This window comes from Phalacrocorax carbo, chromosome 11, assembly GCF_963921805.1.
Source record: "Phalacrocorax carbo chromosome 11, bPhaCar2.1, whole genome shotgun sequence".
In the NCBI taxonomy this organism is placed as follows: Eukaryota; Metazoa; Chordata; class Aves; order Suliformes; family Phalacrocoracidae; genus Phalacrocorax; species Phalacrocorax carbo.
Genome location: NC_087523.1, coordinates 24,022,212 through 24,042,671, shown reverse-complemented (window position 1 = coordinate 24,042,671; position 20,460 = coordinate 24,022,212). Strand labels below are relative to the sequence as shown.

General features: G+C 61.1%; 2 protein-coding genes across 2 annotated transcripts in view; one reads left to right on the top strand and one right to left on the bottom strand.

Moving 5' to 3' along the window:
- ZDHHC9 (zinc finger DHHC-type palmitoyltransferase 9) overlaps nucleotides 1–10,989 on the bottom strand; it is a 40,551-nt gene extending 29,562 nt beyond the window's left edge. The window contains exon 1 of the mRNA XM_064463520.1: nucleotides 10,985–10,989. The gene's annotated coding sequence lies outside the window, so the exon portion shown is untranslated. The remainder of the gene's footprint in view (nucleotides 1–10,984) is intronic.
- BCORL1 (BCL6 corepressor like 1) overlaps nucleotides 2,000–20,460 on the top strand; it is a 28,735-nt gene continuing 10,274 nt past the window's right edge. The window contains exons 1-7 of the mRNA XM_064463521.1: nucleotides 2,000–2,165; nucleotides 9,643–9,781; nucleotides 12,616–12,706; nucleotides 12,972–15,548; nucleotides 15,881–16,046; nucleotides 16,294–16,374; nucleotides 16,532–16,954. Of these exons, the coding sequence (XP_064319591.1) occupies nucleotides 9,696–9,781; nucleotides 12,616–12,706; nucleotides 12,972–15,548; nucleotides 15,881–16,046; nucleotides 16,294–16,374; nucleotides 16,532–16,954 (3,424 nt within the window). The 5' untranslated portion in view covers nucleotides 2,000–2,165; nucleotides 9,643–9,695. The remainder of the gene's footprint in view (nucleotides 2,166–9,642; nucleotides 9,782–12,615; nucleotides 12,707–12,971; nucleotides 15,549–15,880; nucleotides 16,047–16,293; nucleotides 16,375–16,531; nucleotides 16,955–20,460) is intronic.

Below are 20,460 nucleotides of genomic sequence, written 5' to 3'. Positions count from 1 at the left end.
CTGTGGGATAAGCCCAGCTCTTGGAGGGCCCTGGACACCACACGTGCTGAGCTGAGACTTCGCTGTCGGACAGGCCGAACCTGGGGGAGATGACGGGCGCAGGAGCGGAGCGGTGGGTTCCAGGGGCATTCCCTGGAGCAGCACCACGCTGCCGGGACTCAGAGCAGCCGGGACCCCACGGGCACGGGGGCGGGACCTGGCCAGCCCCTGCGGCCCTCGCGACAGGCCCGGGGGGCCGCGGTGCAGGAGCAGCGTGGCCCCCCATCCCAACCCACCCTGACGCCCCAGCACCCCGCAGCCCTACCGGGGCCCAAGCGCGGAGCTGCCCCACCTCGGTCCCGAACGCCCACCGCAGCCTCCGGCACCGGAGCGCGGAGCCGCCGCTGCCTCCCCCAGTCCCCGTGCGTTGACAGCGCGACCCCTCGCTCGTCCCCGGAAGGACGGGCCCTGCCCCGCCCGGGGGCTCCCGCAGCCCTGGGACAACCGGTGCTGCACGGCCCGCGTGTGTCCCCGCGCAGACCCCGCACCACGGGCTCGGGGGGTGGGGACGGCAGGATTCAACCCTCCCCTCCTCCCTGCCCGTACGTACTGTGCAGAAACGAGGACCCCCCCCCTCCGCCCCACCCCCTCCCCCCCGCGGTGCGCGGGGGACCGGGGAAGGACCGGCCAGGCCGGAGTCGTCGGATGGGGCAACCGGGGTGCGGGGCCGGCTGCGGGGCGGAGGTGTGGGGCAGGGGCGCGGGGCCGGAGCGGAGGTGCGGGGCCGAGGTGCGGAGCGTGGGTGCGGGGCTGAGGTGCGGGGCCGGGCGCAGGCAGCGCTACCCGTGCAGGCAGCGGGGCAGAGGAGAGGGCAGCGGGGCGGTGCCTGCGCAGGGCCGGGCAGCCGGAGCACGGCCCAGGGCGGCGTGGCAGGGACCGGGGGGACAGGCGGGGACAGGGCGGCGGGTGCCGGCGGAGCGGGGCCGCGCCAGGGCGCTGCGGGGCCGCCGGTCCCCGAGGCCCGTGCGGGAGCCGGGGGCGGCGCGGCCCCGGGCCGAGCGAAGCTGTCAGTCGCCGGGGCGGTGCGGTGCGGGGCGATCCGGTGCGGGCCCGGCGAGGCGGCCGGGCCGGAGCAGGCCGGGGGCGCGGCCGGGCACCGCCGGGGCCGCCCCGCGTCGGTCCCCGCGGTGGGGTGCGGCGGCCGCCGGGCCTGCGGGCCCCGGTGCCTCGGGCGGGGGCCGGTGAGAAACTTGGAGCCGCCGCGTCGTGCGGAGCCGCTCGGTGCCCCGCATGGCGCGGGGGAGGCGCCTCGATCCCCGCCCGGGGCCGGGGCCGCCCCCGCCCCGCAGCGCTGCCCGCCCGGCGGGGCACCGGGCCCGGGGTGGGCGGCGGGGTGGGGGGTGGGGGACACCCAGCGCCATAGCCGCCGCGGCGGGGGCTCCGCGCCCACCTCCGCCGTCCCGGCGGCGGGCACCGGGGCTGCGGGCGCCGCTCGCTCCCTCCCGGCGCTGCCCGTCCAGCGCCGCCGGGCGCCCAGCCGCTGCCCGGGCGTGGAGCAAGCGCCCGCCTCCTCCATCCTCCTCCTCCTCCTCCATCCTCCTCCTCCCCCCGGTGCGGAACGAGCGCCGCTCCCCGGTGCGGGCGCCGGTGCCCCGGCGCGGGGTCGGGCGTGTGGTGTGTGTGTGTGTGTGTGTGTGTGCGTGGGGCTCCCCCCGCGCCGCGCCGCGCCGCGCCGCGCCGCGCCGCCCGGAGGTACGGAGCGGTGCGGCCCCTCCCCGGGCGGGAGCGGCCTCCCCCCGCGCCCGGAGCCCCCTCCTTCCCTCGCTCGCTCCCTCCCTCCCTCCCTCCCCGCCCGTTCCCTCTCCGCCCGTTCCCTCTCCGGACTCGGCCGGCTCCGCGCAGCCCCCCCGGCGGGCAGGGCTGCCCGCACGGCACGCCGGGAGCCGCAGTCCGCGGGGCGGCGCGGCGGGCGGGCGGCCGCGGCTGCCGGACTACAGCTCCCGTCGGCCCCCGCGGCGGCGGCTCGCTCTCGCCCTCACACTCCGGCTGCCGCTGCCAGTGTCTCCGCCGCCGCCGCCGCCGCCGCCGAACCGCCGCTCGCAGCGCCCGGTGTCCGACCCGTCCGCCTCGGGCAGGGGCCCGCCTCGGCCCGCCGCCCCCCGCCGCTCACACGGCTCGGGAAGCAGGTGCGTGTCCGGTCGCCCGCCCCCCCCCACCCCCCCCACCCCCCCCCGCCCCGACGCCCCGACGCCCGGCCCCCGCTGCCCGGGCACCCCGGGCCCGCGCGGCCCCGCACCCACCGCCGGGGCCGGGGGGGGGCTGAGGAGGGGGGTCGGGCCGCCCGTTCCCGTCCGCCCGCCCCCCCCCCGCCCGGCCGGCCGGGAGTCTCCATGGAAACGGTCCCGGGACACCCCCCGGGGGTGGTGGCGGCGCGGGGTGGGGGGTGGGGGGGGGCCGGGCAACGTCCTGCGGCGGGACAGCGGCGGGGCCGGCGGGCACTGACAGCGCCGGGCCGAGGGTAACGGGCGGGCGGCGGCGGGCTCCGCTCCGCTCCCTGCCCCGCGACGGCGCGGCGTGCCGCTGCCCTGCCTTTCGCGGCGGCACCGGCGGCACCTGCCGCTCCCGGGGCGGTGCGGGGGGTCCCGGGGCGCCGCGGCGGGGCGGGGCGGGGGCGGGCGCCGGGGCGGCAGCGCTGCGATCGCGGGGCGGCGGCCGGCGGCGGCGGGACGGCGGCGGGAGCTCGCGGAGTTCGGCGGCGTGGCCCGAGCCCGCCCCGGCCGCCGCCGTGCCCGGGGCCGGCCCCGCCGGTAGCAGCTCCGGGTGCCGGCCGGCCGGGCGCCGGGCGATGGCGGAAGAGCCCTCCCCGGGGGCAGCGCCGCCGCCGCCGCCGCCACCTCCATGTTCGGGGCTGCCCCGGTGCGGCAAGGCGGGGGCCCGGCCGCGGCCACCGGGGCTGCGGGACGGGCTGCGGCGGCGCCGCGCTCCGCCGCGGGAGCGGCCCCGGGGGCAGCTGTTGAGCCGGGGCCGGCGGTGGGGGCTGCGGGAGCCCCCGGCCGCGCTTGCGGGGGCGCCAGGGCGGAGCGGCCGCGGGGGCCGGCGTGTCCCGGGTGGGGGCCTTGCCCGCCACGCCCCGCCCCGCTCCGCCCCGCGGGGCTCCGGCCGCGCCGTGGGGGCCGTGGGGCGCGGGACGTGCCGCGGGCAGGGGAAGCCTCCCGGTGGGGCCGGCCCCGGGTCGTCACGGTGGGTGCGGGCCGGGGCCGTGTCGCTGCCCGCCGCCCCGCGAGCCCTGGATGGGTGCCGTGGGGGGCGACCGGGGCCCCTACCCGTGACCAGGGCGATGGTGGGGCAGTGGCAGGAGCGGGCAGGAGGCGCTTCCCGCTGCCCTCGCTTCAGGGGGAACCAAAGTGCCTCGGATGGAGCGGGGGTCCCCGGGAGGTTCGTCACTGGCCCCTCGGTGAGCAGCATCAGTGCCTTCGCCCGAGCGTGGGCGAAGCTGGTTCCAAAAAGCACCGGGGAAAAGGTCTCCCGGGCTAAAATAAAGAGGCAGCAAGTTTCTCCTCCTTCCAGAGCATCCGCTCTCCAGCACCATCGTCCTGGCCAGAGCAGGGGGTGGATCTGTGTGAAGGAAGGGCCGCTGCATCCCTCACCTTGTGCGGCTTGTCTGCATCTTTTTGGCCATGTCTGCATCAGCCATCCCTTCCCCACCCTGCCTTTTTTGCCGCCAGCCTCTGGGTTTAGCTGGTCCGAGTGTCGGAGCAGCGCTGGAGGCTCTCGGTGCCGGCTCTGTGGCTGTCACCTGGGTCCGGAGACACGTTTCTGGGAGGGTTTCGGAGGCCGGACTCTGGCGTGGTTTGGCCTTCAGAACGGAGCTGCCCTCGGGATCTCCGGGCTCCGGCATGCCCGCTTGTCTCCTGGGGACGAGAGGCTGCGCTTGGTTGCCATATTTCGGACGATGCGCGCCTTCTCAGATTAGAGAATTTTTTAACGTGATCCTCCCTTAGCAGCTCTCCTTTTGTCAGTCCTTAAACCCATGCGACAGTGGGCTTTTGCTCTGGACAGCCTGGCTGTCTCAAGTGAGCAGGGGCTCAGTGACACCAGTCGCCAGCAGCTGGGACTTATTAAAGGGCTGCCGAATGTGCAGCAAACTTTTTTTTCTTTTTTAAAAAAATGGGGATGGATTTTCTCTTTTTTTATTTCCAATTCATCGCACCGAGTATCTATAATTACTTGCAGTGTTACTGTGTCTTTAAATCAGCTTAAGCAAATGCGTGTAGGCAAAGCCTGGCTCAGCTCCGCAGCAGTCGGGGCTGCTGTGCAGCCAGTGGGAAATCCAAACTGGGCTTGGGGCGGCTGCACGGGCCGCGGGCTGGACCCTGCGCCTGGCACCGGCTCCCGCCGAGACACACGGCGGAGGTGGCTGGGCCTGTCCCTGCTGGATTTTCTTCCACACTGGTTGTTCCTGGTCAATTCTGCTATGGTTTCCGACTTCTGCGTGAGCGGTAGCATGATAAAAGATAAACTGTTTCCTTTTTTCAGTTTTTTTTGTTTAAAATTTTCCCTGGCTGTGCATCATGTCCGTAGGGAGTCCTGTGAGAGGACTGTCATGATTTTTTTTAGTTTAATTTTTATTTTTTTGCAAGCAGTTTGCTTTAAAGGGTTTTCTGAAGCAATGCTCAGAGCTGAATCCCTCAAAGGCATCTCAGGCAACTCTCAGGACTGGCACCTCTCTCCCATTGGACCTCTGTACCTCAAATGGACGCCCAACAGTCACATATAAAAACAAATATAATTTCTTGCCTGTGTTACTAATGGCAACGAAGATTGCCAAAGTGAATGAACTATCGCAAGTGAAGGAGACCGCTCCTGCCGACGCAGACCGTTTCCCTCTGGCCCGCCTGAGCCCTGCTGGAGAGCCGCAGGGGCACGTGCCGCCTTTATTGCCTTGCTTTCACTCCCGGCGAAGCAGCCGGCTTGCAGGCGATGCGCTCCAAGTCCCGCTTGGGTTTCCAGCATCCAACATAGTTTTATATTTTGTAGCCCTCCAGGGAAAAAAAACCACCCCTGCCTTCGAGGTTTCGCTGCTCTCTGGGAATGAATGTTACAAAGGTATCTCCTGCGGGTGTGTTTCCAGGGTCAAAGTGCATCCCTCCCGGCCTTCCACAGTGCCCCCTGGCCAAAGGAGCCGTACAGCACCTTGGAAAGGCGAGCAACCGCCTTTTCCCGATCTCTTGCTGCAGAGGGATGTGTTGGGCTTTCTCCTTTCTGATACCTGAAGGCTGGAAAGTCTCCCTTTCCTTCCTCTGCACCGCTGGCCCACTTAACGCAGCACCCAAGAGCACCGCCAGCGCGAAAGGAGGCACCGCTGGCATCCGGAAAGGACCCGGAGCCCACGCGAGTGTATCGCTTTGCCTGCCACCAGTTCCTACTGCCGTGATCCATGGCGGGATCTCCGGAGCTGGCCCTCAGCCTTGCGGCTGCCACTCCTGCAGTGGGGAAAGGGCGAAGCCGCTGTTCGCCCCGGGGGAGCTCGTGCCATCGTCTGAACCTGGCTGCTGGCGATGGTGCACGTCGCCGCTCGTCGGGCCTTCGCTCGACGCCGTTGTGCGGCGCTCTCCTTCCTGCATCAAGGGGGGATACGCCTGCCCTGAGCCCCAACGGAGGGAAGCCTTGTGCTGGGGGAGTTCAGGAGACTGGCTGCAGGCATTTCAGTACCCGTCATCTCGTGCCTTCCTTAAGCAGGGCACAGCTGCGACGGTGGCGATCTGTTGGCGTGCAGCTCACGTGCTGGTGCTGGGACGGGGCGGAGGAAAGGTCAGCGTCTTGAGATCCAAACTATTTTAGTCCTCGGAAATGTACGGAGCAGGAAAATGCATGAAGAGCTTATGGCAGGGTCAAGGCAGTGCAGTCCTAAAGCAGAACGTATCCGTGCCATGAAGAAGTGGTGGGCACAGGTTGTCTCTGTGAGGAGTCCCTTTCTGTACCTGTGGGTCTGGGTTCACCCCAGCGGCCACCGAGGTAGGAGATCGTGGCGCTGGCTGACCTGATCAAAGCAGTACGAAAGTGGGTTAGACCAGGTGGCAACATAGACGTGACATCTGTAAGGGCAAACACCGGCGGTACCAAACCCTCTGGTAAAAACCAAACTCTTTGCTACCTGTGGCTGGAAGTTCAGCGGCAGCCCAGAGGAGTTGCCAACACAAGCGCTCGAGAAGCTGAGTGTTGAGTCAGGTCAGGATGCTGATCCGGCTGAGGAAGGACTGTTTTTTAGGGGGGGGCGGGACGGAGAGCTTGCAACTCCGCTTTGCAACTCCTGCACCCCTCTGCCGCATTAATGTTGGGGTGGGCGGTGCGAGTGTGAGGGGCAGCATTGCAGCAGAAAACTTAATGAGGAAGCCTTACCTCCGTCAGCTCGAGTTAGGATCCTCAAGAGCTGGGGAGCAGGCAGGATTTTAAGAGGGGTCAGCACGGAGATTATGTGGGCTTAATTCTCTTCAGCTGGTCGGTGAAGGCAATGGCAGCCTGTCCTGGCATCCTCAGCTCGGCCTGTGTTGAAACTCTGGTTGTCTTGGTGCTGTTGGGGTTTTAGTGCAGGGAGGATTTGTCTAGAGATACTTATTAGAAAATACCAATTCCCAAAAAATTTCATCTCGGGAAACTTGTTTCCATTGGCTGGGTAGCGGTTTTTCAGAAGAAGGTATTTCTTGACTTAATCCAAGGGAACTTCCACATGCAGCTAAGTCATCGCTAACCTGAGTAAAGTGTGCTTTTGCTACGAGGAAAACATCTGCTTTGCTTTTTCTGGAGCCTGGAAGAGACTGGTTTGCGGAGTAGCATCCTCTCCTTTTGCAAAACGAGGAGAGGTTTTGTCTTAATGAACAAAAACCCCCTTGCTTTTAATTCACCACGATAGTTTCGCTGAAAATCCCCCCGAGGGCTTGTTGTTGGAGGTGAGCACGTTCGGCACCTTTCTTGTTCGCAATTCTTAGAGCACATTTTGTTTTGAGCGGTGAAAGAGCTTTAATATCACACGATGAGCTTCTTTGCACAAAATGCTGTGTTGATGTTCTTATTTTGTTCTAAACTAGTTTTCTTTGGAGTCCACTAGAATTGGCTGGGCACCTATTTACCTAAATCAAAATAAGACTGTGGTTTCATACACACTTCCTTTGGCAGACGTAGCAGATTAAGCAGATTCTGCGCCAGCCTGTGCCCTCTCTCCCTCTTGGTGAACCTTGTCTAGGAGCTAGTATGGGTTAAAACCAGTCCAGCCGGGGGTGGGGGTGAGGAAAGGTTTTAAACCAAGATCAACTCCCTGGTCAAGTTTACCCAGACACCGCACAGTTTTGATGACATGACTGAAGGTGTGAGGGGAGAGAAGGGCTTCAACAGTTTCTTCAAAAGCTTCTTCTACTCGAAGACAGGCATGTGAAACCATGCCCTAGTTGTGTTCTCCAAGGGGTTCCTACTTGTTTAATTACATCCGTTTAAAGTGGCTTCCAGCTGCACCAGTGTAGATGAGAGATTTGCTTGGTTTCCTTATGTCAACTTGACTAAAAGTGTGTCTTGACCCAGGGAGGCTGCAGTTGCTCCTTCTGGTGCGGCATTGCATGGGGAGGCTGCTCATCCCTGCATTTCTCGATAAACTTCCTGGTCCGCCTTCTTAAGGATGCTGCTCTTTTGCTCTGGCCTGCGCATGAGGCCACATCTGCTGTTTTCCCCCCGTTTTATTCCTTCTCTTGGTTGAAATCTTGATTCTTTTTCTCTTCTGTTCTTCGTTCCCTGTGAAATGCCTGTCTTTGGCACGTGTCCCACATCGTCCGTAGAGGATAGAGGCCAAGAATTCATGAAACAGCGTCTCTCTCTGTTGCTATGTCTCATGGCCGTCGTGCCTCCTCTGGTGACCAGCTCTTACTTGAGTACCCAAAGCGTGCTGTTTCTCCCAGCTCCTCACACTACCCTGTTAACGCTTTTCCCTTGCCCAACTTATTCTCGGGTCATGCCTGATCTGTGCTTGTTTGAGGCTTCAGCTCGTCTCAAACTTCTTTTCCACGTCGTGCAGCCGCACGCATCCCCGTGCCCCGTTGCACAGAAGGTTCCTTTTGATTTCTCCCTAACCATCTGTCCTGCCACTGTGCTCAGGGGCAGAACCTTTCCCCTCCCCTTCTTTCAGTTTAGCCTAAGATGGTGAAATCCCCGCAGATTGTTTGTTCCCCTATTTCCTTTATGTTGCATTTCTCTCCAAGCACCAAAAGACTCCTCCCCTTCCTGCTCCAAGCCACCTCTCATTCTCTTTGGGTATGACCCTGCTCTCTGTTTTAGCGTCTGCCCGGCTCCCCCTTCGTTATATGGTATTTCTTCCACTTTACAGCACGTGTCTCTGAGCAGGTTTTCCCCTCCTCTCCTGACCTCTGGTTTCCTTAGCCTGTTGGCTCACTTGTGCCTTCGTCCGTCGCTTCTTTTTTTGCAAACAAGGTGCCTTGCCTCGATTTCTCCCATGTGCCTGGCCCTTCTTTTCTGTCCAGAGCATCCCCACGGGCACATCAGGGCTGAGGTGAGGGTCCCTGGCAGCAGCTGCGTTCAGAGGAGTCACTCAATTCCACGACTCGATCCCTTGAGCTGCTGGCGGCTGTTTCAGCACAAACGGATGGTGCAAGCTGCTTCTTGTCCTGTTCAGAGCTTGTGTCGCCAGGAGTTTGTCAGGGAAAAGAAAACCGACAGAGATTTGGGATCATGTGTCACTTTCAGCTTCTTCCCACTCTCACCCGCTGCACCAAGAGCGTGGCCGTGGCCCTGTGCCTGCTTTACCTTTGGGTGTTTAATGTTTCTCTGAACGAAGAACCTCTTTGACGGCCTCTCTCTGCCTTGTGCAGTCAGTCCTGCTTGGTTCAGCCGCGTCCACTTGTTAGCAGAGTAGATCCTCTCTTCCTTCGTTGCTTTTTCCCTGATACGACTTGAGCAGCAAAGCTGCCTTAATGCTTGAACACCCAGCGCTGCACGATTGGCTGCAACGTTCTCCCTCGAAAGCTCCACCCCGCCGACGGTGCGTCTTGGATGCTCACGGATCTCTGGATTTCCTCATGTTTTCCAGCCGTAACTCCACTCGATACCAGCACCTTCCCGACAGAGTGAGGGGATAATTGCTTGTCAGCACGTCTGACAGCACTGTTGGCAAACCTCTGCTCCCCTTCGGGGTCCCCCAGCTGCCTCCTTGTTCAAAAGGCTTTCCCCTTTGAACCCGCCACGGGCTGGTTTATGAAAGCCCTGTGAAGCCTTGGGGGATGTTAGCATTTTAACAGACCATCGTCTTGGGTAAAGCTCTGTCTTGTGGCTCGCTACACAGTGCTGGACGTTTTTCTGGAGGGAGAAGAAAAGTGGAGGAATCTTTCAAGGGATGTGTGTGTGTGTGAAGATGTCCGTGTGAAACTCTCAGGGTAGCCAGAGGCTTTTTGGCAATAAAATTGTTTAATACGAGGATGTGCAGACTGTGGCTTCTGTCCCAAGGCGCTGCTCGTTTCTTCTGTCCCTCTTCCAGACAGATGCGTAGCATCTCCAGGCGTTGCACCCCGTCTGCCTGGCGGCGACGCTGTAGATGGGTCTCTCTGAAGTGTGGTTGAAGGTGAGTGTCCTGGGGAGAGTTACCAATCCTCTGTGTTTCTTTTGTAGGCAGAGCGGCCCCTCGAGCCCCAGCAGGTCCCGGTCGGTGACGAGCAGCTGTCATGATCTCTACAGCACCTCTCTATAGCGGGGTGCACAACTGGACCAGCACAGAGCGGATTCGCATGTGTGGCCTCAACGAGGAGAGGTGAGGTGCGTGGGCGGCGTGGTAGGGGATGGAGGAAGAGAGCGGAGAATGTGAATTAGGGATCTGGAGAGGCTACGGGAAGGGAGCTGATGCTGGCTCAGCCTGTTTTTACTAGGGTGTAAAATGGCCTGTGGCTTGAAAGAGCCGCAGGGAGGGGATGGACGTGTGGTCAAATGGTGGCATTCTGTGACGGTGCCCACCTCCTGTGCCCCAGCGAGGAGGGCCTGCGAGCAGAGTGCTCTGGATGTCTCTGCGGAGGAACCGTTGGGTGTGTGTAGCTGTATTGCCTCCATGGCGTTGGTGGGTGACGAGGCCGAGGGTTGCTTGCCTGTGCTATTGGCTTCACCAGACCTGCGCTCTTAACTGCCATGGGAGGGAAGGAGCTTGACCCACTGCGAGCCAAGCCGCTAAGAAGAGCTTTCGGTGACACAGGAGGGTTAGTGTAGACCAAATGATTAGATGGGAGGGTTGTGACATGCCACCAAATAGGAGATTAGGGAGGATTAGTGGCTGGGAGGCAGAATCGATCAAGACGAGTTCCTGGCCCGCCCCGTGTCTTTGCATCGCCTTTTTACTCTCGCAGCTCTGGGGTCTTGTTCTTGAAACTGATCGGTTTGTGGCTTCCTTGTGGCTACTACGTCTGCTCAGCGCACTTGCCGTAGCCAGAGAAGTTTTAGGGGCTCAAAGGCAGCGCGCGCCCGTCGCTCCTCGCTGCGGGTGTTGAGGCTTTTCGGTGGCGAGCCCTCCGAGGGCCGGGCGGGAGGGACCGGGAAGCGCTCAGGCGCTCGCTCGGGGCAGAAGCGCAGGCAGAGATCATCTTCAGCCCTCAGCAGCCGCCTGGCCCGCTGTGCGTCCCTCAGATAAGAGCTGGGGACGGCGCTGCCCTCTGCCTCGCCTAACGCGCTCGGAGCTGCTCCCGGCTTACAATAAACACTGAAGTTCGGGGCTGGCCGCGGTCGGGCCCTCTCCCGGCTCAGGGCCGGCCGGGCGGCACCGGGCGGGCTCTGCCCGGCCCCGCCGCGGCTGGGTGTCGCGGGCTCCCCCCGCGCCGCGGGCCGGGGCCGGAGGCGGGCAGGCCGCGCCGCCGCAAGCGGGGCAGCCCCCGGGGCCGTCCCGGCGGCTGCTGGCAGGGCCTGGGCCCAGCGGCTGCGGGGCAGGTCCGGTCCGGTCCCGCCGAGCCTGCAGGTGGCCGAGGGCGGGAGGGGGCCGGGCCGGGGCCGGGCCGGGCCGTGCGGGCCGGGCCCCGCTGTCCAGCTCCCGGCCGCTCGCCCGCGGTGCCGCGGGCAGCCAGCTGCGCTCGGGCGCCCCCTGGCGTCCCGCCGCCGCCGCCCGCGGGGACTCGGCCCCGGCCCCGCTCCGCTGCGCCCGCCCGCCCCGCCGCAGGGCTGCGGGGGACCGGGCTGCGGCGGCGGGATGGCTCCGGCCCCCCCGGCCGGCCCCCTCACGCCGGCGGGGCGGGGCTGGGCCCCGGCGCGGGGCTGGGCCCCGGGGCCTGCCGCCTCCGGGCGGCCGGGCGCCGCTCCCCGAGCCCGCTCAGCCGCGCCGCGGCCCTCCGAGCTCCCCGCAGTAATGACGGCCTCTCCGGCCGGCTGTGGCCGCGGGGCCGGGCGGGAGAGGGCCCTGCCAAGCCGCCGCCGAGGGGGCGGGAGGGCCGGAGCCCCTCGAAGGGCCCGGGCTGTCGCCGGGGCTCCGGAGGATCGGCCGGGGCTGCCTGTGGCGGTCGTGGGGCGGCCCGGAGTGTGGTCCCGGTGCTGGGGGTGCGGGAGCCCGAGGCGGGAGCTCCCTCCCGTAGCTTGTGCCTGTCCCTTCGTTGTGAAATCCTGGGAGGTAGGGGGGCAAATCCAGAAGAAATCATGTCATCAGCAGAAACAACGTGAGCTATTTTATCCTGGCACCAGTAGCTTGTATAAACGACCCTTAAATACCGGAGAATTGTCACTGGGGGAATGCTGCTGGGGCAAGGAGCGTCCCAGAGCAGGGCACTGGACGCAGGAGCGCTGCCTCCTGTCCTAAGGACAGCTGTCTTCTCAGTGCGCCCCATTTCCCTGGAGCTCACCATCCTTGTCCTGAATTCAGGCGTTCCACTCGGGAGCTGCTTTCCAAAGAGAAAGGGTCAGGCGTGCAGGCCAGCAGGATGTTGCGCACCGGGGTGGCTGCAGCCACCCGCTGTTCCCGTCCTGGGCAGTGTGAGCCCGAAGAGCTTTGGGCTGGAGGGAGATCTCCACCTGAGGCTGGAGAGAAGCAGCAGGGCTGGGCTGGGCAGTCCCAGGGCAGGGTGTGAGCATGGCTGGGAGATGGAGGAACAGGAGCGAGGAGGTGCCTGTGGAAGAAGAGACAAGCAGGATGGGGCTTGAGAGAGGACGGGACTGGAAACGTGCAGTGGGGCAGAAGGGGGATGGAGGGGACAGGAGTGGGTGTGTGGAGCCGGGCTGTGGTGCAGCGCAGTCAGGGAGGGCTGGGCTGGACCGTGGTGAGACCGAGGAGGTCAAAATGGTCTTGGGTAAGGAAGGTGCGCAGAGCTATTGGGCCATGGGAAAAAAGCCTGGTCAGGCCCGTAGGGCCCATAGGGTAAGCATTGATGTGTGAGGAGGTGCTATCCAGCGGGCAGAGCTGCGGAGGAGCAGGACTGCGGTGGCCCGCAGCGCTCCTCACCCCCCCAGTCTGCAGTGGCTGGTACCTGCCATGTAACGTGGTGATGAGGAGCTGGCTACCTGGAGCAGGCACACTTCTTCAGGCTGCCAGCTGCTCCGCTGTCCCATGCAGGGACAGGGAGGGGTGGGGAGCTGGGAGGGTATCTCGGGGTTTCATAATGTTGTATCTTGTTCCTCGGCTAGGAGAGCCCCCCTTTCTGATGAGGAGTCTAAAACGAGCAGCTCCCAGCACTTGGGGTCTCAAGAGTTTTGCGTCAGCAGCAGCCTTTCCAAGGTGAGCTCCTTGCGTGCGTGTCTGGGCCCAAGAAGGCCTTTCCCTGACAGAACAGGCCAAGCAAGAGCATCTACCCTAATGTGTCCTGTGGGCTCCTTCTTGAGTGGGGCGCACCTAGGTGCAGTAAGGGCAAGGCAACGCTCTAGTTCGACAAGAGCTGTTTGCCACTTCTGTGTCCTGTGTGGGGCTAGAGAGAAGGTCCTGCCTGCTTCACTAGGAGCCGCTTGCACAGCTCTCAGGAGCACCTTCTCCCTTCTTCTTGCAGGTGGAGCTCACAGCAGTCAGCGGTGGTGGCAGCAGTGTCCAGGGGCTGGATGCTGATGGCAAGGTGGAGGAAAAGCTTGGGCCCAAACTGGAAGAGCAGCCACCTGATCCCAACCCAAACCCGGAGTGTACGGGAAAGACTGTGAAAGATGATGCCCTGGGCCCTCTGGCAAGCCAGGGGGATGGCAGAGGGCAGGAGCCCACAACCCCCAGAGCTGCGGAACAGGAGAGCAGTGGTGCTGATGCTGCCTGGACACCTGCAGATCCTCACAGTGACAAGCAGGCTGATGCTCCTCCAGCCTGCTCTGTGGCTCCAGAGGCCGAGCCTGCTGGGAAGGAGAAAACCACCCTAAGCACTGGAGCACAAGGGCCAGGTGTGCTGGCAGAAGGGACATTGTCTGTGGTTGTTTCCAGCTGCAACACCTCTGCCTCCACTCCCGCTACTTTTACTTTGAACAGAGTGTGCTTTCCCACGTCTCAGGCCCCTGCTATGCAAAAAATGCCCCTGTCCTTTCAGGCTGGGGCAGTTCTGAGCCCGAGCCAGTCGCTGGTGTACATCCCACCACCCAGCTGCGGACAGCCGCTCAGTGTGGCTACGCTTCCAGCCACCTTGGGGGTCTCCTCCACACTCACCCTCCCCGTCCTGCCTTCCTACCTACACGAGCGTTGCCTGCCAGGCATTATCGCTTCCCCAGAGTTGCGCTCCTACCCCTACACCTTCTCCGTCACCAGACCCTTGGCTTCAGATGCCAAAGTGGTGTCTGTGGAGGTGAATCAGCTTAGCTGCCCTTCGCCCTCAGGCGGAAGCGGTGCCCAGGCTCCTGCCGAGGGCGGTCCCCCGTCCACCGCTGGCCCTTCCCTCTCATCCAGCCAGCCTCCGCTGGCAGCATCATGTGGGAGCGCTGCTCCCTCTTCCGGCACCGGTGCGCACGCCAGAGCCCCGGCAGCTCCCGAGCCGCCCGCACCGGGGGCTGCCACTTCACTCTCTCCTCTGAAGTCTCCTCCACAGCTAGAGCGCGAGACGGTCTTCTCTCCAGAGTGCAGCGAGATGCCTCTTGATCTCTCCTCCAAGTCCAATCGTCAGAAGCTGCCTCCACCCAGTCAACGCAAAACGCCTCCTATGCCCATCCTCACACCCGTGCACACCAGCGGCAAAGCGCTTCTCACCACGGTCCTGTCCAAGTCCCAGCGCGCGGCCCAGACTACGGGCAGCAGCGTCACCTCGTGTCTCGGCACCACCCCTCCCTTAGTCATCTTCCCCGAGTTCCTGCGCAACGGCGAGCAGGGCTCCTGGGTGAAGAACACCACGCTCATCAGCACCATTCCCGGCACCTACGTCGGCGTTGCCAACCCGGTGCCTGCCTCGCTGCTGCTCAGCAAGGACCCCGGTGTGAGCTTCAGCAGGGACCCACGCCACCTTCCCAAGCAGGAGCCTATTTCTATCATCGATCAGGGAGAGCCTCGCAGCGCTGGGGTTCCCTGCACGAAGAAAGCCAACCAGGTCAGCACAGAAGGACAGCAGGATCCTGCCAGGAGACTTCTTCATGGCAGAGTTGCTCCAGGAGCTCCTTTGTGTCAGTCCAAGGACATCTCCACCTGGAATCCTGGCCAGGGAAGTGTGTACCCGCGATGCCCTGTGAATGGAAAACCTTCCAGTCCTCAGCTTCTGCCTCTCGGCTGGTCCCCTTATCATCAAACGCCACTGCTTTCAATTGGCATCTCCACAGCAGGGCAGCTGCCCCCAAGCCAGAATAGCTCCTGCAAGCCAGCCGGTGCAGGTGAGCTCCCGACATTCCCAAGCGTGCCGCCCACGGAGTCCAGCACAGCCGCCCAGAGCCTGCCGGAGGGGCTGCCCAGGCTCCCGCCTCAGGAACGGGAAGCTGCAGCCAAGAGCAAGAGCTGCCGGGCCTTGCCCAAGCTCTACGAGGAGCCGGCCAATGCAGTCCCACTGGATGCAGATCCGTCTCTTCAGACCAGCGCTTTGGATGTGAAAGCGGGGAAGGGGAAGCTGGACAACCCTCAGAAGAGTCAAGAGGGTGATCAACTTGAGGCTGATGCCACTAAAGAGGGTGGTGTACAGACTGAGGCTCCCCAGGGGAGCTGTAGCCTCAAACAGTTGGACACAAAGCCTAAAAACCAAGTGTTGGCGGCATATTTGTCCCATGATCTGCCTGCAGCTGGACAGCAGAGCCTGCGAATGATTTCAGAGGTGCCCAGTGTGCCCACAGAGAGTCAACGCCAGGAGCCGGACTGCGAAGGCTCCCAGGAGCCGCTGGCCGCAGAGCCCCTCCAGTGCGTGCCTCAGGTGGATCTGTGCAGGGTCAAGAAGGAGCGAGTGGAGTGTGACGTGTCATTTACTTCTGTGACTTGCCTGCGAGCTGGGACTGCCCCCCAGGCCTTTGCCGAGGTCAAGCTCAAAGGAGCAGGCCAAATCAAGCAAGAGGGCAGCGTGCGCTGCAAGTCCAAGCGGCAGCATGATGGGGACACCAGGCAGGCGCACAAGAGACTGAAGTGCCAAGCCCAGGATGGCGAGGAGTCCCCAAGCAAATCGGGGAGCCGGAGTGTGCACGGCCGGAAGGTGGGTGGGACGGGCTGGGACTGCTTGGTTATGGCACAGGTCAGCAGGTGAGGTTGGGGGCGAGGAGGGAGCTGCCCTGGGGGAGGGCAGCTGAGTGCACGGGGCCTTCCACCCATGCTCTTTGGCATTACCTGGCAGCGCATTAATGTACCCGTGTCTGCAGGTTATCTAGAGCAAAAATGGATCTGGGGTGTCAAAAACACTGGAGTGCACCAGCGCGATGAGTCGGGGACAGCGTTTTGTCGCTTCTCCTTTGCTACTCTGGCTCAGCTTTGCTACTGCAGCTCAGTCAGTCGGCAGCTGAAGCTTCAGCCTGTCCCCTCCATTCACAGTGGCGAAAACACCATGACAATCTGCGTGAACTCGGCAAGCGAGAGGGCCGAACCGGCCTGGGATCACTGAAGGATCACAACAGCCTCAGGGTAAAGCGTAAGCGCAGGAGGCCAGCAAAGGCGGAGTTCTCATCCCCGGCACACCGCGGGGACAGCCACGAGGAAGGTACTCTTGTGAATGGCAGTGTGTTCTGGCGGGGTCAGGCTGCAGCAGTTGCTGTCGCCCTGATGCCTGTGGGGCCAAACCGCAGCTCCCCTGAAGCTGAATGGCCTCTGGAGCTCTAGTGGCTTCCCGCAGCGGGTTGGGATCCAAAACTGAGCTGCAGCATGATGCTGGGCTGCCCTTCCCAGGCCAGCAGGTGTGCGTGCACAGGTCTGTGGCATGTTTTCTCAAGGCTTAGTTTTCCCCACAGGTTGCCTTGAGAAGAAGCCCAAGAACAACTTTCGGGATTTCATTCCAGTGGTGCTGAGCAGCCGGACGCGCAGTCAGTCAGGTGAGTTGTGCCAAGGGACCCAGGTGGGAGTCCTGGATGGACTGTGAGCATTTCCTTGTTTGGTTGGCCTTGTGCCTGTCTTCTGTCCTGCCTTGCAGGGTTTTTCTTGTAGATACTGTTGGCTTTTTTGTCAGCTAGAGATCCCGCTTTCTTGCAGGAAGCATCGCTGGCTCTTCTGCTGGTGCGACGGAAGAGTGTGATTTCATTTGTCAGGAGATTTTACCGTTGCTGGAGGAGGATCAGGAAGAAGAGGAGGAGGAAGAAGAGGAGGAGACGTCCTTGAAACGTCGCAAGCTGCGAAAATCCCACAGGACATCACGCTATCACAGTCGCAGGGCCAGGGACAGGTCTCTGTCTGAGAGGAGCAGCTGCTACACAAGGAGGACCCGGGAGCTGCCCTGGAGAGCAGAATCACCCAGGCAGCTGTGGGAGCCCAATGAGGAGGAAGAAGATGACAGCCACATCAAAAGGAAGAAAAGGAGACGACAAAAAAGTCGGAAATACCAAACAGGGGAATATTTGACTGAGCGAGAGGAGGAGCGAGGGGGCTACCCCCACAGGAGGCGAAAATCCAAAGCAGGTACAATCTGCAAAGGGGTTTCTGGTACCAGGCTGGGGATCAACATGGGTTTTTTTGTTTTGTTTTGTGGGGGATTTTTTTGTTTGTTTTTTTTGGGGAGTGTTTTGTAATGATGAATCTCCGTCGTTATTAATGGCTCGATGTCCACAGTATGGGCTGCTTCAATTGATCATCTCTTCTTTCAAAAATATTTACTGTCAATTTTGGAGTAGGAAACGGCAGCTTATGTGGCTAATTAGATACTGATCTTGCCCTCAGATTAAGACAGAGGGCGTGGGAAAATGCGAATCGGACGAGGTAGCACAGTGAAATATTTCTGGACAAGCATGGGCCCCTGGGAGTAGTGTTCAGCATTCCTGGCTAAAGTAGAGGGACACGGAGACATCACAGTTCAGCTGGGCTTCTTTATGCTTTGTCTTGCTTTATTAAGGCAGCTTGCAGGCTTGCACCAGGGAGCACAAGGGCGAGAGGATTAACAAAGCTAGAGTGTCTGCAAGCGATGGAGAAATCCCCCTCTGTGGTTCATATTTGCAGCTTTGCTGGGAGGAGAAGGCTGTGCCACCTGCCTGTGTCCTGCTCCCTGCTCTACCTCTGCTCTTGCCTTTTCTCCCATAACTGCCCAGACTGTGTGGCCAAAACTAAATCAGCGACCTGCTTTTCCCTGAGGTTTAGCAGTCTCTGCGGTCCCTTCTCTGTCTGTGCAGGGGCAGTTTGAGGCTGCTGGAAGTGAGGCTGGGATTCATCCAGCAGCACATCGATGTCTCTGTGCGTGCTGACAGCTGGCTGGTAGCTCTAGCTGCATCCGAGTGTCCCACAGGGAACTTCTGTCAGGGTTGCAGAAGAGCATGTCTGAGCCACAGTGTTGGGGAAGCGCTTCTGCCAGCCCTCCGTGTGCTTGGGCCTTTCTCTTGGAGGTAATCATAGAATCATTAAGGTTGGAAAAGACCTCTAGGATCATCAAGTCCAACCGTGATGTGGTGGGTACACGGACCTGTTGCTGTCTGCCACACTGGTGCTCAGATCGACAGTCCTCAGGAGAGACAGAGGTGCTGCTGAGGTGCTGTGAGTAGTAGTAGAGGTGGCTGCTACCCTCCCACCAGCCGATCTCCTGAGCTACGTTCCTGCTCTGGCACAGTTTTACGCTATTGCTGCAGTGTCTGGGTGCCTCTGTGAGACCAGGAGTAAAATTTCTGATGGGCTTCCTGGCATCTGCACAGTTCACGGGCGCTCCCAGGCTGTATTTGCTGATGCCTGTTCCAAACAGAGCCTGAGAAGGAGGTTTGAGTGCAGCAGCACTCAGGAGGGTTTTCTCCAGGAGCTTTACCACACATCTCGAGTGTCTGTCCTCTGTCTGGAGGCCAGTTTCCCTCAGGGACTGCTTGCTCAGCCCTCAGATGCGTGAGCTTCTGATTTGGATTCAGAAGTGGCCTAGAGCCGTTGCTGGCTTTGGAGATAAGGACCTGGGTGTTACAGTGGCACTGTAAGCTGACTGGCAGCCAGAGGAGGAAGAGGAGGGCAGCCCACGTGTTTGGAGAAAACAGACCACCGTGTCCTGTGCTCGCTAAAGAATCTGTGATGTCTTTGGGTACGAGCTGCAGTATCCACTGACAAACACCTGGCTTGTGGGGGCCGGAGCCCCTCCGGGAGAGGGGTAAACACAAGCAATCTTATGTTGTTAATGCCACGTCATCATCAAGTGCACCTAAGAAACCACCAGGACCCCTATGCTTCGGGGCAGGCGCGTGGGTGAAGGAGGCTGTATCTCTTTGGTGAGGAAGGCACCTCTGTGCTCGGAGGAGCGATGGAGTCGCTGTGTTTTCCTCCTGCTGGGTGTGCAGGGGCTGTCGGCGTGTGCCGTTTGCAAGCACAGACCATCCTGTTCACTACATGTTGTCTGATACGTCAGCATTTTGCCCCTTTCTCTTCAAGTACCAGTCAGAGACTTGGGTCTTCCTCGCCACGTTCCTGACTTTTCCTATGTTCATCCCATTTCCTACCTGGCTTCTCCACAGCCCAAGGTGCTGTTCATTGCTGGGAAGGTGTTCTCTCACGCGTGGGTGCACGTCCTGTCAAATGAGGTGTATTTAACACTACAGTGATGTGCTGCTTTAAAAGCTTTGCTCTAAAACACAGAGCCCCTGCATGTTGGCAGAAGGAAACAGATATCAGGGAAGCAGCGTCTCAAGTCCTTGCGTACTGTCCTGGCTTAGTTGTGAGAGTGTTGCAATGCTGTAAAAAAAGACAAGGACAGTGTTACAGACAGTCCAGCAGAAATCTCTGTCTGGTGATTGTTTCCAAAACAGCAAGCAGGCTAGTGATTGCTGTGTACTGCCTTCGTGACAACTATCATCGCTAAACCCTTGCTTTATCACAGTCTGAGATTTGTGCATGAGCTTAAAAACAAATACCATGTCTGTGTGGTGGGAATTCAGAACTGCCGTCCCAGACCATGTCCCGTGGGCGTGTTCTGCTTTGTTCAGAGCAAGGAGAGGTCTCCTGTTCCTTGCCTGAGTACATCCAGCACACTGCATTCTGTCAGGGCCTGTCTAGCCCACAGTTTTCTCCTGACCGTGGCAAACGCAGAGGCTGTGCAGGGCCAGTGCTCGAGCACAGCTGCTTCCTGGACTTCAGCCGCCTGGGCCTCCACAGCATCCACAATAGCTGGACTAGGGCTGCCCCTACCCAGGCCTTCTACAGCTCGCTTATGGGTCTGTACTTCATGCTTTTGCCTAAATCCTTTCTGGTCCTGCTGATAACATCTGCCTGCACCACCTCCAGTGGCGGTGAAGCCCTGAAGTTCCTCTGTGCTATGCAAAGTCCTCTCTTCTGTCTGTTTTTTAACTCATCTCTTATTTCATCGAGTGCCCATAAGTCTTGTGCTGCAGGATTGGGTGAAGAAGTTTCCTCCACTCAGCTGATCCACCTTTTTATGATTTTTGCAAATTTTGGTCTCATCCTTCTCCGCCTTCTCTTCTCCAGACTGTGGAGTACCAGCCTCCTTTGTAGGGCAGCTTCTCCACCCTTCAGTTGTTTTGGCTGCCTTTCTCCATTTCCACTCCGTTCTTCCTGAGGTGAGGAGACCAGAACAGCACCACAGTACTTGAGGCATGCTCGCTTCGAGATTTTATTTCTGGTTCTACCATGGTATCTTGGCCAAACCCATTTTTCTGTGCAAGATCTGTGGCCTCTGCTTCCTAGCAATAGCAAGACCTCAGTGGAAGTTATGTGTGGTGCTTGACGCGGAGGATCTGGAGTCGCAGCATAACGTGGAAGCTGGAGGTGCTGCTCCTGGAGATCTACAAAACCTGCCTCAGTACCAGCGGCAGCAGTGTCCCTAATGGACGAAAAGTTTTGTTCCTGGAGTTCATCCTCTTGATCCCTTGAGCTAACCCACTGGGCATCTCTGAGCTCTTCACCTAGAAATGAAGCGAAGTCTTTGTTCCCAAGCAAAGTGTCCAAAGCTGTGGAGAGAAGCCAGACTTGAGAGACTCAGACTCTGCAAAGCT